The following is an 11,982-nucleotide window of genomic DNA, read 5'->3' as shown; positions in this document are numbered from 1 at the left end:
TTGGTTGTAACTGCGCGTGTAACTTTGGCATTATCTGAATCCCACCCAGCATTTATATAACTGCCTTGCATGCATCAGTTGATTTGATAAGCTGTAATAATACAATAATTTTTTTTAAAAACTATCATTCAACAAAATAGGGTTTGTGCAGTAGAATGTTTGCTTACTGTGATGCACATCAGTGAAAGATGTTGATAGAATAAGCCTGAAAATAGAAAGGTTTGGTCATCTGGTTGCTTTTATTATTTGGAATGACAGTGGCTCCTTAAATGTGACATTAATTGAACTTTAATTGATCAACAGAATAACATGATTATTCTATGTGCTATATATATTAGTAAACATTTTGGTGCACATTTTTCTTGGGAAGCCTGAAATCATAGATTCTGTTAGAATAGTTTAACATCTCAAACTCTTATAAAAAGTTTAAGAAAGAAAGAAAAAAATCTCTCAAGTGAAAGCATTAATACCCTGAGCACCTTAACCAGATCATCTTGTTAGCTATTCAAATATGTAGAAATCAGTAACAAATTATATTTTTATACGCTCCTGGCTGAGAGACATCTCAGACTACTTTATAGTTGGCAGTAAATGAATAATGCGCAGAAGGGATAAGGGGAAGAAATGGGCCTGCAAAACCATGATAGAAGAGAAGCATTTATTGGTCCCTTTTCATGGCTGGGTGAGGTGACAGTGGAGATGCTGAAGGACAGAGTTCTAGGGACAGGTACATAGTGGCTAAAAAAGCAGATACTTGTTCAAGCAGAGGGAGCAGGGAATGAGAAATAGGCCAGTGATGGAGGATGTATGCAAGGACATAAAGCTAGAGGAGATAAGTGGAATTAGAAGGGGCATGATCACGGACGGTGGGGAGAAATTTGATGAAGTTGATCCTTGGAGACACAAAGCACCAGTGGATCTTGACAAAGATAGGGGTAAAGAGGAACAAAAACAAGAAATGCTGGATTCACTCAGCAGGTCTGGCAGCATCTGTGGAAAGAGAAGCAGAGTTAACGTTTCAGGTCAGTGACCCTTCTTCGGAACGCTTTATGTCCTTGCATACATCCTCCATCACTGGCCTATTTCTCATTCCCTGCTCCCTCTGCTTGATCCGAAGAAGGGTCACTGACCTGAAACGTTAACTCTGCTTCTCTTTCCACAGATGCTGCCAGACCTGCTGAGTGAATCCAGCATTTCTTGTTTTTGTTTCAGATTTCCAGCATCCGCAGTATTTTGCTTTTATTATAGGGGTAAAGAGGATGTGGGCTTTTTCCAATAAGAATGTGAGGAACATTGTGATAGATGAATTGTAGCTTATTGAAGATAAAAAAATAAGGAGGTCAGGGAATAATTGGTAATGTGGATTAGGGTTTCAGCAGGGATGTTGGAGAGAGACAGGCAGTGTCACAAAGGTGAAAGAAAGCAGTTAAATGTAGGAAAGATAGCAGAGCTCAGGGTTCAGCAGAATGTGAAGATACTGCATTTCTGGTCTTAATCTTAAATTAAGCAGATTGATCCAAAAGAAGCTGGTGGTCCATGGGTGTTTGTGGGAGCTGAAGGAAATTGGCTTTGGTTTTGCTGACATTTCGCTGGAGGAGGTTGGCTCATTCAGGTCTTAATGTTGGAGAAAGTGGCAGTGTTCCTGGAGACAATGGAGGAGGCAGACAATAGTTATGAGGAACATGCTTGAGGTGGAACAACATCATTCATTCGCCAGTTGGCCTACTTCCTTTGTGTATATACTGATGGCACTTGTCCGATTCATGTGGATCCTGTTAAGAGCAAAAGAATTAACATAACTATACTCTGGTTTCAAACCTAAAGAACTTGACTTTTACAAGGAGTTATTCTATAATTTGTTGTTCTGATTGGGGATTGGTACTTGCAGGGATTCACCCCAGTCTACCCAACAGCAAAATATACCTGTAAGTCAGGCCATTCATAGTCTATTGCTTTCAAACAATCTGAAGAGCATATTTATGTACACGGGAAGAATACTTGCCATATACCAGCAATGTGCCTGAACTGACCACTGTCCTATAATAGATCAACAAATAAGGACATCTCCCCACCCAACACCAGTATATCAGTTATGGGAGAGGTTTTGAGCTCTTCCTAAGATGGTCACTTAACCTGCTGGGCTCAGAAGGGCAGAGCATTGGTCACATATCTGACACTTCGTCATCAGGACATTGTCAACTAGTTGGATCACTGAATTGTACTCTATAATCTGAGATACTATTGATGATTTGTTGAAGCTAATCTGTTTAGCCCCTTCCAATGACTGGAAAGTATTGTATGATTGCCTTAGGAGTGATGCCCCTTTAAGATCTCAGTATGCTAATGAGTTAAGTACCAGGATGCAGTCGTGTGACGAGAAGCCAGAGTCACTCTGCAACTGTAACACCCAGATGAAGTTTTTGTAAATAGTTTGCTCTGTACCATATATACTTATTTAGCTGTTAATAAACCTGTTAGAGATCTTCAGCATAACTGGAGAACACTCATCTCATTTATGTTGCATCAGACAACATAAAAAACATAATATGGTGGCAGCTGTGGTGAAAAGTCAAAATCTAACTTGAAGACCATGGGTAAACAGCTGTGAAAGTGACCCTTCCCACAGCCAAGAGAGAACAAGTTCAAAACAAAATAAAAGGAAAATAGTGCAGATGCTGGAAATCTGAAATAAAAACAGAAAGTTCCAAAAATACTCAGCAGGTCAGGCAGCATCTGTGGAGAGAGAAGCAGAGTTAACATTTCAGGTTTGTGACTTGATACGTTAACTCTGCTTCTCTCTCCACAGATGCTGCCTGATGTGCTGAGTATTTCCAGCACTTTCTGTTTTTAAATTCAAAACAAATACTGGCCAAAAAAGTGGAAAGAAGAAAACACTTATCTCCAGCTGTAGAAGACAGCACAGAATGACAGGCTGCAAATCAATTCCTGTGATTGGGTGAGTCATTGTTCATGTCCGTCGAGAAATCTCTGTTTAAAAAAAAGCTTTGCAGTGCTTAAAAATTGATTTTCTTTTCAAAGGCTCCATAAAAACAAAACAGAAAAACGGGGAAGATCGGACTCCTCTCCCAGGCTGATCAAGATCCGTACCATTATAGGAGGCCAACAACAGCAAAAAACACGGGAAAATCCCAAACACTTCAGAGTCTCCATTCACACAGACAAAGTTAAAAAACAACATTAAACCACTCGAGCTTGAAGAAGAGTGAGTGCCCATTCACGCAGCCACAGCAAAAAAAGCATTAAACCAGTCGAGCATGAAGAACATAAGCACACTTTAGCAAAAAAAAAATTGAACTACCTATTTAACAGCTCTGTAAACAGACAAGCTTAAGTTGTGCAAACAAAATAAACAGAGAGCACTGCACAACACCTGCACCTCCATCCACGCAGCTAATCTAAATAAGAATTTCTTAAAAGGGAAACAGCAGAGTGAATAGAAAAAGTTTTAAAACCAGTTTCAAACCACAAGTAGAAAAGTCATAATAAATATTGTTGAAGACACACTTGGAGCAGAGCAAAGTTAAATAAAGACTGTAAAGTCAAAGAACAGCAGAAAGATGGACACCAAATTTCACAGCATGAACTGGAAGGCCATTGATATCCTATCCGAGATTAATCTTTTTAAAACAAAGAATGCAGTCATGCTTCACAGACCAAGTGATTGTAAACCCAGAGAAACAAGCTGTAAAAATAATGATAGCAGTTGGAAATAAGGGATTACACAGAATCAACACCACTGACTTATCTGAAGAGGATCAGAAAGATCACGCAAATATATGGATATATATATATAGGGGTGGCGGTGGCATAGTGGTATTGTCACTGGACTAGTAACCCAGAGACCCAGGGTATTGCTCTGGGGACATGGATTTGAATCCCAACACAGCAGAAGGTGGAATTTGAATTCAATTAATAAATCTGGAATTAAAAGCTAGTCTAATGATGGCCATAAAACCATGGTGATTGTTGTAAAAACCCATCTGGTTCACTAATGTCCTTTAGGGAAGGAAATCTGCTGTCCTTACCTGGTCTGGCCTACATGTGACTCCAGACCCACAACAATGTGGTTGACTCTTAGATGTCCTCTGAAATGGCCTAGCAAGCCATTCAGTTGTATCACCTAAGCACCGGAAACGACAACAGCAAACCCAGCCCTGTCGACCCTGCAAAGTCCACCTTACTAACATCTGGGGGCTTATGCCAAAGTTGGGAGAGTTGTCCTTTCAGACATAGTCATACTCACGGAATCATACCATACAGACAATGTCCCAGACGCTGCCATCACCATCCCCGGGTATGTCCTGTCCCACCGGCAGCACAGACCCAGCAGAGGTGGCACAGTGGTACACATTTAGGAGGGAGTTGCCCTGGGAGTCCTCAACATCAGCTCCGGACCCCATGAAGTTTCATGGCATCAGGTCAAACGTGGGCAAGGAAACTTCCTGCTGATTACCACCTAGCGCCCTCCCTAAGCTGATGAGTCAATACTCCTCCGTGTTGAACACCACTTGGAGGAAGCACTGAGGGTGGCAAGGGCACAGAATGTACTCTGGGTGGGGGACTTCAATGTCCATCACCAAGAGTGGCTCAGTAGCACCACTACTGACCAAGCTGGCCGAGTCCTAAAGGACAGAGCTGCTAGACTGGGTATGCGACAGGTGGTGAGGGAACCAGCAAGAAAGAAAAACATACTTGACCTCGTCCTCACCAATTGGCCTGCCGCAGATGCATCTGTCCATGACAGTATTGGTAGGAGTGACCACCGCACAGTCCTTGTGGAGACGAAGTCCCGCCTTCACATTGAGCATACCATCCATCGTGTTGTGTGGCACTACCACTCTGCTAAATGGGATAGATTTCGAACAGATCTAGAACAGATCCATGAGGCGCTGTGGGCCAACAGCAGCAGCAGAATTGTACTCAATCACAATCTGTAACCTCATGGCCCGATATATCTCTCACTCTACCATTAACATCAAGCCAGGAGACCAACCCTAGCTCCATGAAAAGTGCAGGATGGCATGCCACGAGCAGCTTCAGGCATACTTCAAAATGAGGTATCAACTTGGTGAAGCTACAACACAGGACTACTTGCATGCCAAACTACATAAGCAGCATGCAACAGACAGAGCTAAGTGATCCCATAACCAACTGATCAGATCTAAGCTCTGCAGTCCTGCCACATCCAGCCATGAATGGTGGTGGACAATTAAACAACTAACTGGAGGAGGTGGCGCCACAGATATCCCCATCCTCCATGATGGGGGAGTTCAGAGCATCAGTACGAAAGATAAGGCTGAAGCATTTGCAACAATCTTCAGCCAGAAGTGCCGAGTTGATGATCCATCTCGGCCTCCTCCTGAAGTCCCCAGCATCACAGATGCCAGAATTTAGCCGATTCGATATCAAGAAACGGACTGAAGGTACTGGATATTGCAAAGGCTGTGGGCCCTGACAACATTCCGGCAATAGTACTGAAGACCTGTGCTCCAGAATTTGCTGTGCCTCTAGCCAAGCTGTTCCAGTACAGCTACAACACTGGCATCTACCCTGCAATGTGGAAAATTGCCCAGGTATGTCCTGTATTCAAAAAGGAGGCCAAGTGCAACCCGGCCAATTACCGCCCCATCAGTCTACTTTCAATCATCAATAAAATGATGAAGGTGTCATCAACAGTGCCATCAAGCGGCACTTGCTTAGCAATAACCTGCTTAGTGACGCTCAGTTTGGGTTCCGCCAGGGCCACTCAGCTCCTGACCTCATTACACCCTTGGTTCATACATGGACAAAAGAGCTGAACTCAAGAGGTGAGGTGAGAGTGACTGCCCTTGACATCAAGGCAGCATTTGACCGAGTATGGCATCAAGGAGCCCTAGAAAAACTGAAGTCAATGGGAATCAGGGGGAAAACTCGCCACTGGTTGGAGTCATACCTAGCATAAAGGAAGATGGTTGTTGTTGTTGGAGGTCAATCATCTGAGCTCCAGGTCATCACTGCAGGAGTTCCTCAAGGTAGTGTCCTAGGGCCAACCATCTTTAGCTGCTTCATAAATGACCTTTCTTTAATTATAAGATCAGAAGTGGGGATGTTCGCTGATGATTGCACAATGTTCAGCACCATTTGTGACTCCTCAGATACTGAAGCAGTCCATGTAGAAATGCAGCAAGACCTGGACAATATCCAGGCTTGGGCTGATAAATGGCAAGTAACATTCGCGCCACACAAGTGCCAGGCAATGACCATCTGCAACAAGAGAAAATCTAATCATCTCCCCTTGACATTCAATGGCATTACCATAGCTGAATCCCTCACTATCAACATCCTAGGGGCATACCATTGACCAGAAACTGAACTGGAGTAACCATATAAATACCGTGGCTACAAGAGCAGGTCAGCTGCTAGGAATCATCTGGTGAGTAACTCACCTCCTAACTCCCCAAAGCCTGTCCATCATTTACAAGGCACAGGTCAGGAGTGTGATGGAATACTCTCCACTTGCCTGGATTGGTGCAGTTCCAACAACACTCAAGAAGCTCGACACCATCCAGGACAAAGCAGCCCGCTTGATTGGCACCCCATCCACAAACATTCACTCCCTTCATCACCGACGCATGGCGGCTGCGGTGTGTACCATCTACAAGATTCACTGCAGCAACGCACCAAGGATCCTCAGGCAGCACCTTCCAAACCCGTGACCTCTACCAACTGGAAGGACAAGGGCAACAAATGCATGGGAACACCATCACCTGCAAGTTCCCTTCAAAGTCACACACCATCCTAACTTGGAAATATATCGCCGTTCCTTCACTGTCACTGGGTCAAAATCTTGGAACTCCCTTCCTAACAGCACTATGAATGTACCTACCTCACATGGACTGCAGCAGTTCAAGAAAGCAGCTCACCACCACCTTCTCAAGGGCAATTAGCAATGGACAATAAGTGCTGGCCTAGCCAGTGATGCCCACATCCCATGAATGAATAAAAAAAAACTGCTGGAAGATCAGCTCCAATTAAAAGTGAATTTTAGAATTCACCGCCTGGAATTGATGTCCTATAGGTAACAGCCAAAGGAATCAATAGATCAGTTCATCAATAGATGCCATAGTAATGGTAACAAATTTGATTTTCAGCAACTGAGCTGTCAGAGCAACTATGGAGCTGGTGATTGTCTCTACACCCATGGAAGCGTTTCAGAAAGACCTCTTGGGGAAAAGGAAAGGCCACAGAATTGATGCGTTGCTAGAAGATGGCAGGAAATATGAAGCCATTGTAGTTGGACAACAATATCTGCAAGCACTAGGAGCAGTCAACATATCAGCATGATAATCAAGTTGAAAAGAGCAAGCAAGTTACATGGTAAGTGGTTGGTCCCACTCACTGTGAAGTTGTCCTGCATTTCAAGACCTGTGCAAGGCATGTGGTGTGAAAGGACACTGGGCCCGCCTATGCAAAAAATCTGACTCCAAAGACACAGCCAGAGTCACAGTAGGACACAAACAAATAGACAGGTGCAACAACAGGACAATAGCAACAAGGAAAGCACCAGAGACCTGCACAAATGCAAGCCGATACACAAATTCCACAGCGAAACAGACCTGAGACAAGACTCAGAGAGTAGCAATTCTCAGTCAAACGATGAGCAGGCATTTCACATTGTGAACCTGACACATCATGTTGATGAAGTCAAACAACTGGAAGCTTTTGCTCCCATTAACATCACGTGCCCATAGAAAGTTGGCAAGCGCACAGTCAAGTTTAAGATTGACACCAAAGCTAGTGCAAATATCCCACCAGTCCGAATCCTGAAGGATATGTACCAGAGTCATTGGAAATTAATGATACAACCGACAACTACAAAATTATCTGCATACAACAGGTCACCCATCCCTTGAGCGGCACACTGACATTGACAATCTACCAAGTCAGCATGGAAACCGCAAATATTTTACCTGGTAGACATGAGCGGACCAGCAGTGGCTCGACTACCAGCGTGTAAGGACCTCAGCATCATAACTATCCACGAGGTCACCAAGGTACCAATTTACAGCAGAAGAGACCAAGAGTACCCACATTGAGTCACAGTTCCTCTAGGATCTCAGTAGTTCTGGTTTGGAAAGTATCAGCCCCTTCCCAGAGAGGCCACACCAAGAGAATGAAGATACAAACTCAGATGGTGAAAGTTCTTTGTCAACAGGCAGTGTTTCCTTGCGCTCCAGTGACTCAGAAGAGGAGACTGACGTTGTCACTCCTGAGAAGCAAAGGCTAGCTGTGGGGAGCATTGCCAAGGAGAAATCTCCTGGGACCAGAACCCACTCGCAGACTCTGGCCAGCATCAAACGGTGCAGTCTGGAAATCCAGCAACAGCACAACTATGTTTGTCCTCACCTCTGTTTTTCCGGGAACTGCCAGCACCACCACAAGCCAGAAATGACAGGTACCACCATGAGGCCAAGTATTCCTCCCCCAACAAGTCCTCAACCTGGAGCCTTCAGACGTGGAAGATGAGGAGAGGCGAAGGACACGCAATGTCCTGAAGAGGCAGAGGAGAAATGAGTTGAAGCAATGTCTGTTGGCTCTTTGAGATGAGGTGCCGGAACTTTCCAAGAATGACAAGGCCACAAAAATGGTCATCTTGAGAAAAGCAACAGAGTATATTAGCAGGCTGAAGGCAAAGCAACAGAAACTGAATGTAGAGAGGGAGAAATGGCAGAAAAAACAGCAACAGCATAGACGCAAATTCCCCAAGCAAGAGTTGTCAAACCACCAAAACAGTATATGGGGCTGAATTTTACTGGCCCCTCGACACCGAGAGTCGTGGCATGGGGGCCGGTAAAATGCTGCGGGGAGAATGGTGTCGAGCAGGGCACGCCACATATTACTGGTGGCGGCGGGACTTCGGTGCAGCCCCCCACTGCAAGGCAGTGGTACCACAATCAACATATTGTAATGATTACATACCTTTGCTGATTATACAGCCCACCGCCTCTCCACCGACAGTGCCGGATTTTTTGTTGAACGGGCGGCCGTCACATGCCATCCCGTTCACAATCTGGTTGCCTCAGCGCTCTTCAGGGATCTCAGCAGAATGTAGTATGGCCAGCTTTCTGTTCCTAAAGGCAGTCTGTCCCTCTTAAAAGGAAGTGGCACTGTACAGGAGGCTAACTACTACTGAAATTGTAAACAAGGAAATTGGAACACAAGGGTAGCAAAAGGGCTCCAGGATCATGGATGTGGTAATGGAAGTGGACAGGCAGAGAGACGCTATTATCCGCTTGCGCCAGGAGGCCCTCAAAGACCACCCTCAAAAGGGATTGGGAGAAGGTGACTAAGGAGGTCAATTTACTGCATCTGGCCCTGAGGACCTGGCAGCAGTACCACAAGAAATCTAATGAGCTCCCGCTGTTGGTCAAGGTCAATAAATGCATCTTCACATGGCATCTGTTACCCACCGCTCCACCAGCCTCTCATGCTGCCACATGCACCACATTCCCATCACTCACCTATCAGCAGTTCTCAGCACTCAGGCCTAACATCCAGATACTCCATATCACCTTCACACATGTTCCATTGTTGCCAACCTCAACTCCCTTTGCTTCCACATACCTCCAGCTATTCAGCTGTGGCAGGCACATCACCCAAACACAGTGCAACACAATCCACTGACATTCTTCCCTCTGTCTTGCAGGACACACAATAGAAGGAAGCAGCACAGAACCACTGGGGACAAGGATGTCTCTTAAGCCCTATGGAGGAGATGGTTCACTGCATCATGGGTGGTTGTGACTGAGCTTTTGGCATCCCTGTCTCTGAGAACATTGAGGATGAGGCATCTTCCTGCCTTATATCTCTTCTCAACTCCCAGCTCACTCTCATTCTGCTATCTGGCATAATTAGTAAGCTGCCGATGGTGTGACCATGGACTTACTGCTTTCCACCCCACCCTCCTTCCCTCACAATAACCTTCCCCTTCCAATTTTCTGCCTTCAGACACCCAAGAACTACTACCTGCTCAACCACAGCAGCCCCAGGAAAAGGAGAGAGAGGAAGACCATAGCACTAATGAAGAGGTCCCATCACTTGATCTGACAGTTGCAGTCACCAGCTCAGATAATGGTACTGAGCGTACCTTAAAGGCTAATATAGAATCGGGATCTACATGTGTTGAGTCACTGGGCACAAGTAGGCCCAGGGGAAAAGGATGGTTTGTATGCTAGCCTACAGGGAGGCAGGATTGCAGATGAGTTTTGCTACAGAGGACCCAAAAGAGGACCCGATGGGGCTGCATGCAGAAAAATGCTGATGGGCATGCACATCGATATGATGGGTGCATTGGCTGACCTGCAGACAGCCTCCTGTCGCTGTCAAGAAGCATGGAGGAGTCTGGCTCCAACATAGCAGAGGACATTGCACAGAGTTTGCCCTCTCCACATCATTTGTGTGTTGTGTTGCAGACCTAGAGGCATTGCAACTGCAGCCTCATACCTGTTGCAGCCTTCGTGTGGACAGGTCACCAAACCTTCTGCCCTCCCTATGAGGATGCAGGACCACTCCCTGCCAAATCCAGGAACTCACTACAGCACCTTGCCAAATGCTCCAGAGACATTGCAACAGCAAAAGTTATTTAAAATTATCTCACCTGCAAGTTGGATGCCTGGCCCTTTTAAGTAATAATAGTGCTGGCCCCTTTTGGAGATGAACACTTATTCTTTGGTGAATGACAAGCAAATTCATCCAATGGATCTGCGTGGTCCACATTTGGCTGATGGGTATCACATCAGCTGGTAGGGTCGAGTGACATCATGATAACAGCAGGTCAGATGCTTTTGTCACTCACAGGGGCATCCGTGCGAGCGCCTTTCTCAGCATGGGGTGTCCCACTAGGAAGATTTCCCTTGCACCATCCGCAATGGCACTAAAAATCTGAATTTCATGCCCCAAATCTCCTCCCCCACTACAGTGCCCCAGGATTTCTGAGGCTTATCCTTACCTGGGTCTGAAACTGCAACCCATACTTAAGAAGTTGTTTCTGGTGAGGAGATACAAGGGCTGATTTTCCTTTCTCTAAATGACAAAGGATGGGGCATCCCTGGCACTCTCAACACAATATGCTCTATGTCCATCAATGAGATGTCCAAACACAGGGCACTCTGTAAAAAAAAAACCTGGCAGTGGGACTTAGGCTGGGACATTCCTCAAAGCTGAGAGGGGTGTGGAAACAACTCAAAGAAGATAAGCAAAAGTAATTTCTTGTCTTCATCCAGCAGCTATAGAGTATTCTGGCTGCTACTGAAGTGCGCTAACTAAAGGCCTCTTGAGCCTGCAGCAGGACTCCTGGTTCCCAGCGCAAGTACCAGAGAGCTGTCAACACCCATAGGACTGTATTCCAACACCAGACAGCATCTTTTTGAGAGCAAAAATGCTACTCATCCTCCTTCAGAAATATTCCACTAAGATTGATTACATACTGTAGTTTCTAGTCATACCGTACAATCAGTTGACAAAATTTGTAATCTTACCTGCAGGAGTATTGGTGAACACTGGATTCTCAAACATATCTTCTGTGCTTTCAGAACTGGAAGACAAATATAGTGGTTTAATTCCATAGTACTTAACAATGCATGGTTTTGCTCAAGAACAATTTAAAAACAAAATTGGAATTGATTCTGCCTTGGGAATCAACACTTCTGATTGGACGTGAGCAAACTTAGACTAAATTTCTGAGCAAGTACTCAGACCTTGACCAGCCCTTCATTTTCAGTTTAGAATTTAAATGTTTGTGGTGCAAATGTCAATATTTTAATTATCAATATTGACTGAGGTGTGACACAGAAATAGTGATGCCTGCCATGTGATGGACAAAATGCACACTTATATACTTGCTAGCAGATCTCCAATGGCCTTGCTCATGGTGATTTATAGGATATGCTGTTTTCCCCCAAGTAATGCACGTGGGTTACTTCC

The 11,982-nt window shown here is 45.0% G+C and overlaps 1 protein-coding gene across 6 annotated transcripts in view; it reads right to left on the bottom strand.

Annotated features, from left to right (window-relative positions):
• Positions 1-1,176: 1,176 nt before the first annotated feature.
• The window catches only part of LOC137372942 (P-selectin-like), a 94,294-nt gene continuing 83,488 nt past the window's right edge, over positions 1,177-11,982 (bottom strand). Inside the window, exons 23-24 of one of the 6 annotated variants that reach the window (XM_068037475.1) lie at positions 11,538-11,593; positions 1,177-1,772 (exon numbers count right to left, since the gene is read on the bottom strand). In XM_068037475.1, the coding sequence (XP_067893576.1) occupies positions 1,762-1,772; positions 11,538-11,593 (67 nt within the window). In that variant the 3' untranslated portion in view covers positions 1,177-1,761. Of the gene's footprint in view, positions 1,773-2,888; positions 2,989-7,731; positions 8,552-11,537; positions 11,594-11,982 lie in introns of those variants that run through there. The other 5 variants (XM_068037473.1, XM_068037478.1, XM_068037472.1 and 2 more) reach the window with 5 other exon arrangements.

The sequence above is a fragment of the Heterodontus francisci genome, chromosome 8 (assembly GCF_036365525.1).
Source record: "Heterodontus francisci isolate sHetFra1 chromosome 8, sHetFra1.hap1, whole genome shotgun sequence".
Taxonomy (NCBI): domain Eukaryota; kingdom Metazoa; phylum Chordata; class Chondrichthyes; order Heterodontiformes; family Heterodontidae; genus Heterodontus; species Heterodontus francisci.
Note: the sequence above shows the minus strand (reverse complement) of the source record. Positions and strands in the feature narration are given on the sequence as shown.